The sequence below is a fragment of the Cupressus sempervirens genome, chromosome 5 (assembly GCF_028749045.1).
Source record: "Cupressus sempervirens isolate cs-2001-9-10 chromosome 5, ASM2874904v1, whole genome shotgun sequence".
Taxonomy (NCBI): Eukaryota; Viridiplantae; Streptophyta; class Pinopsida; order Cupressales; family Cupressaceae; genus Cupressus; species Cupressus sempervirens.
In genome coordinates this window covers 918,041,549-918,044,659 of record NC_143122.1, presented here as the reverse complement: position 1 = coordinate 918,044,659, position 3,111 = coordinate 918,041,549, and the positions used below count along the sequence as shown (strand labels likewise).

General features: G+C 40.8%; 1 protein-coding gene across 1 annotated transcript; it reads right to left on the bottom strand.

Moving 5' to 3' along the window:
- Window positions 1-556: 556 nt before the first annotated feature.
- Window positions 557-2,092, bottom strand: LOC149558904 (L-type lectin-domain containing receptor kinase IX.1-like). The gene is made up of 3 exons (XM_089831100.1): window positions 1,981-2,092; window positions 848-1,908; window positions 557-748 (listed from the first exon to the last, which is right to left on the bottom strand). Exons 1-3 carry the CDS (start codon window positions 2,090-2,092, stop codon window positions 557-559), a joined length of 1,365 nt encoding a protein of 454 aa, XP_089687226.1.
- Window positions 2,093-3,111: the final 1,019 nt, after the last annotated feature.

Here is a 3,111-nt window from a genome sequence, read left to right as displayed (position 1 = left end):
CAATGAAGTATCTCATTTTGAAACACAAGGGAGACATGAAGTTTATTTTGAATCAAGTGAGAGGTACAATCAAGCATTACCTGTATTTGTGGAAATGAGTCACTAGAATGAAATTCAAGAACAACAGAGTGTGTTCCTGAAACACCTCATCCTACAAGCCAAAATAGGATAAATTTAGGTGGATAAGGCAACAGAGAAAATATACAAAACCCAACTGTATTTCTTAAGGATAATTTCTATAGATCCCAAATTAAGTTTCAACAACAACTGGATAGCTTGAAAAGGCCACAGATGTGTTATATTTGTCAGGAATGCTATCTACGAATGAAAGTGGTCCGTACATCAGAAGGTCCAGTATGCAATAGATGTTGACAAGAAAAGGGAAACAATTGTGTTCTTGAAGGCTGTGATCAATCGGCCGCCTTCCGCAGGCAATTTCTAGTGTAACCGCCCAAAAGCTGTACACGTCAGCTTTTGGACTCGTTTTCCCTATTATGTAGCACTCTAGAGCAACATACCCCCGCGTGCCCGCCACCATGGTCGTATGGGAATCTTCCTAGTCACGTTCCATCAGTCTCGCCAAACCAAAATCACCCAACTTGGCATTGAAATCAGAATCCAACATTACGTTTCTTGCCTTCACGTCTCTATGAACGACGCGCTGGTCCAACTCTTCGTGGAGATAAACAAGAGCAGAGGCAATGTCACAGGCGATACTATATCTTCCGCTCCAATCAAGCGTATCCTCCTGTTCCCCAAAAATGTGCTTATCCCGATTCCCATTTGGAGAGTACTCATAGACCAGAAGTAACTCTCCCTTTTCGTGGCACTATCCTAAAAGCCGCACAAGATTACGGTGTCTCAACTTGCTGATTGTTTGAACTTCGGAGACATACTCCGTTCTTCCTTGTCTCGATCCTTGAGCTATTCTTTTCACAGCCAGCGCGTCCTCTGTGCCGGGCAGGATTCCTTTGTAAACACTGCCGAAGCCGCCTTGTCCAAGCTTTTCTTTCTCGCAGAAATTTCTTGTCGCGGCACTGAGCTCGGCGTAGGAAAAGCTTCGGGGGCCATGAGAACAGCATTCTTCTAGCTCTGGATCGCTCTCTTCCCTAGCCTTACCTTCTGTTCCCCTTTTTCTGAAATAGTGCCACCAGCGAACAACTATGAAGCCACATAGGACCACAATAATGAAGAACACGCATATCAAATAAACTTTCACAGAAAATCTGTTTGCATTGCCATTTCTAAGTAATTCACCAGGAGGTCCGACTTCCCACGAATATTTAGAAGTAAAATTCCAAACTTCTACGGTGTGCGTCTCTGTGTACTCTCCAATGGCAGCCGAGAAGCCAATCTTGATGTACTCAGGTAGACAGTTGCTCAGATCTATTGTGTGGTTAAATAGAGGGATTTTGGGTTTAGAAGAATTATACCAGAGAAAGAAGTGCAGAACCTTTTCTACACCGTCATAATCCACCCAGGCATCCCATGTCGCGTTTGTGAGATTTTGGTCTATAGAGCGATTGAATAGACTAGATGTATTGAGCGGAAAAATCAACTTCGAAAAAATGCTATTGACGTTGATCCCAACGTGATTGTCATCAAGATCCCAATCGTTGTTGTATGTATCAAACTCCATAGCAACCATCTGATAAGATGATTGTTTAAAGCTTTCCTTGTTAAACAAGCCAACAAATCCACCATAAGCATCCTCTGGTGGTTCCAGTTCGAATGGTGCCATGAAGAGCGGAAGTCCATCTCCATGATTATCGTATATTTCGTTGTTCAGATCAATATTGAATTGAAAGTAAGTTGAAAAAATGGCCAGAGCCCCAGTAGACCTATTCCATAGCGGAATACGGTTAGTATAATATGCCCAGTCAGAACTGTTCTTAAGGTTCCCTGATGCTTCATTTCATGTAAGCTACAGGGCTCCTTGATTACTCTCTTGATATGTGGCATCATTTTTCCTTTCTATACCTGTTAGAGGAGGGAAGCTAAAAGTAACGTTTCCTGCATGCGATGATAATAGGAAAAGAGCAACACAGGTTAAGAAAAGGAAGGCCCGTGTAGAGTGAGTGAATTTAGCCATCCTAATATGTGATTTAGAGGGTCTCTGAGAGTAATTTGTTAGCAATTATATTTTGTAGTGCCTTTCATAGGAAGAAGGCTATTGCAATTGTTCAGCCGATTCCATTTCGAGATAGGAACGAACACATAGGCCTCTCTCTTCATTATTATCTTACAGGATTAGGACCTGCCGATTGGTTAGTCGGGATGGACCTTTGATGGCCCGCAGATTTCATCGAGCTCTTCGTGGACGTAGGGATCAGAGCCCAAGAAAACTCTTTTTGATATCAAGCAACGTATAATTCTTGGTGGAAATCCTTGTGGATATTCTAACGAAGTACAAACTAATTGTAAAATACATGGGCTTCTCGTTTGATATTCCATTTCAGTCTTTATGAAGGCAGGCGGGCATGGCGCACAAGACGGTGGACAGCATATAAGTCGAGTTGTTTCTACAAAATGTTAAATGCCTCGTTAGTTTGTTCTCTCTAGATAACTAACTAATTTTATGATTCGGCATTTCCTAGAAAACACATAGAAGTTAAGCATTTCTTGCAGTTGGTCGGATGATTCCATTTTGGCCTACCAACTATTTTGACATTATCATTCCCCCTACACAACATGCAGTGGATTCACAACAATAAAATAAGCTTCTCTAACTATGGACAAGATGGGCCAGCCAATGATAATATACAATCAGCTTACTGTGTTTAATTGTCATACAAATAAGCAAGAAGAACATAAGTGCATATCAGAAATGACCTTTTAAGTTGTTTTAGGACCATAAAATGCATTTTTTTATGTTTCCTACGAAAGAGCATGGTTTTCCCAGCATATGGAGCAACCATATAGGCTACTATTCTATCTCCTATTTTATCCTATAATGGGACCCCAAATACATGGATCCAAGGGGTTTCTAGATTTCTCTATCGATATATATTAAGAGAAGAAAAGAAATCTAGCCTTTATGGATTCATCATAAATCATAATATGATCATCTATAAGGAAAGGCCTCTAAATTAAATCTTTCTCAGTTTTTCT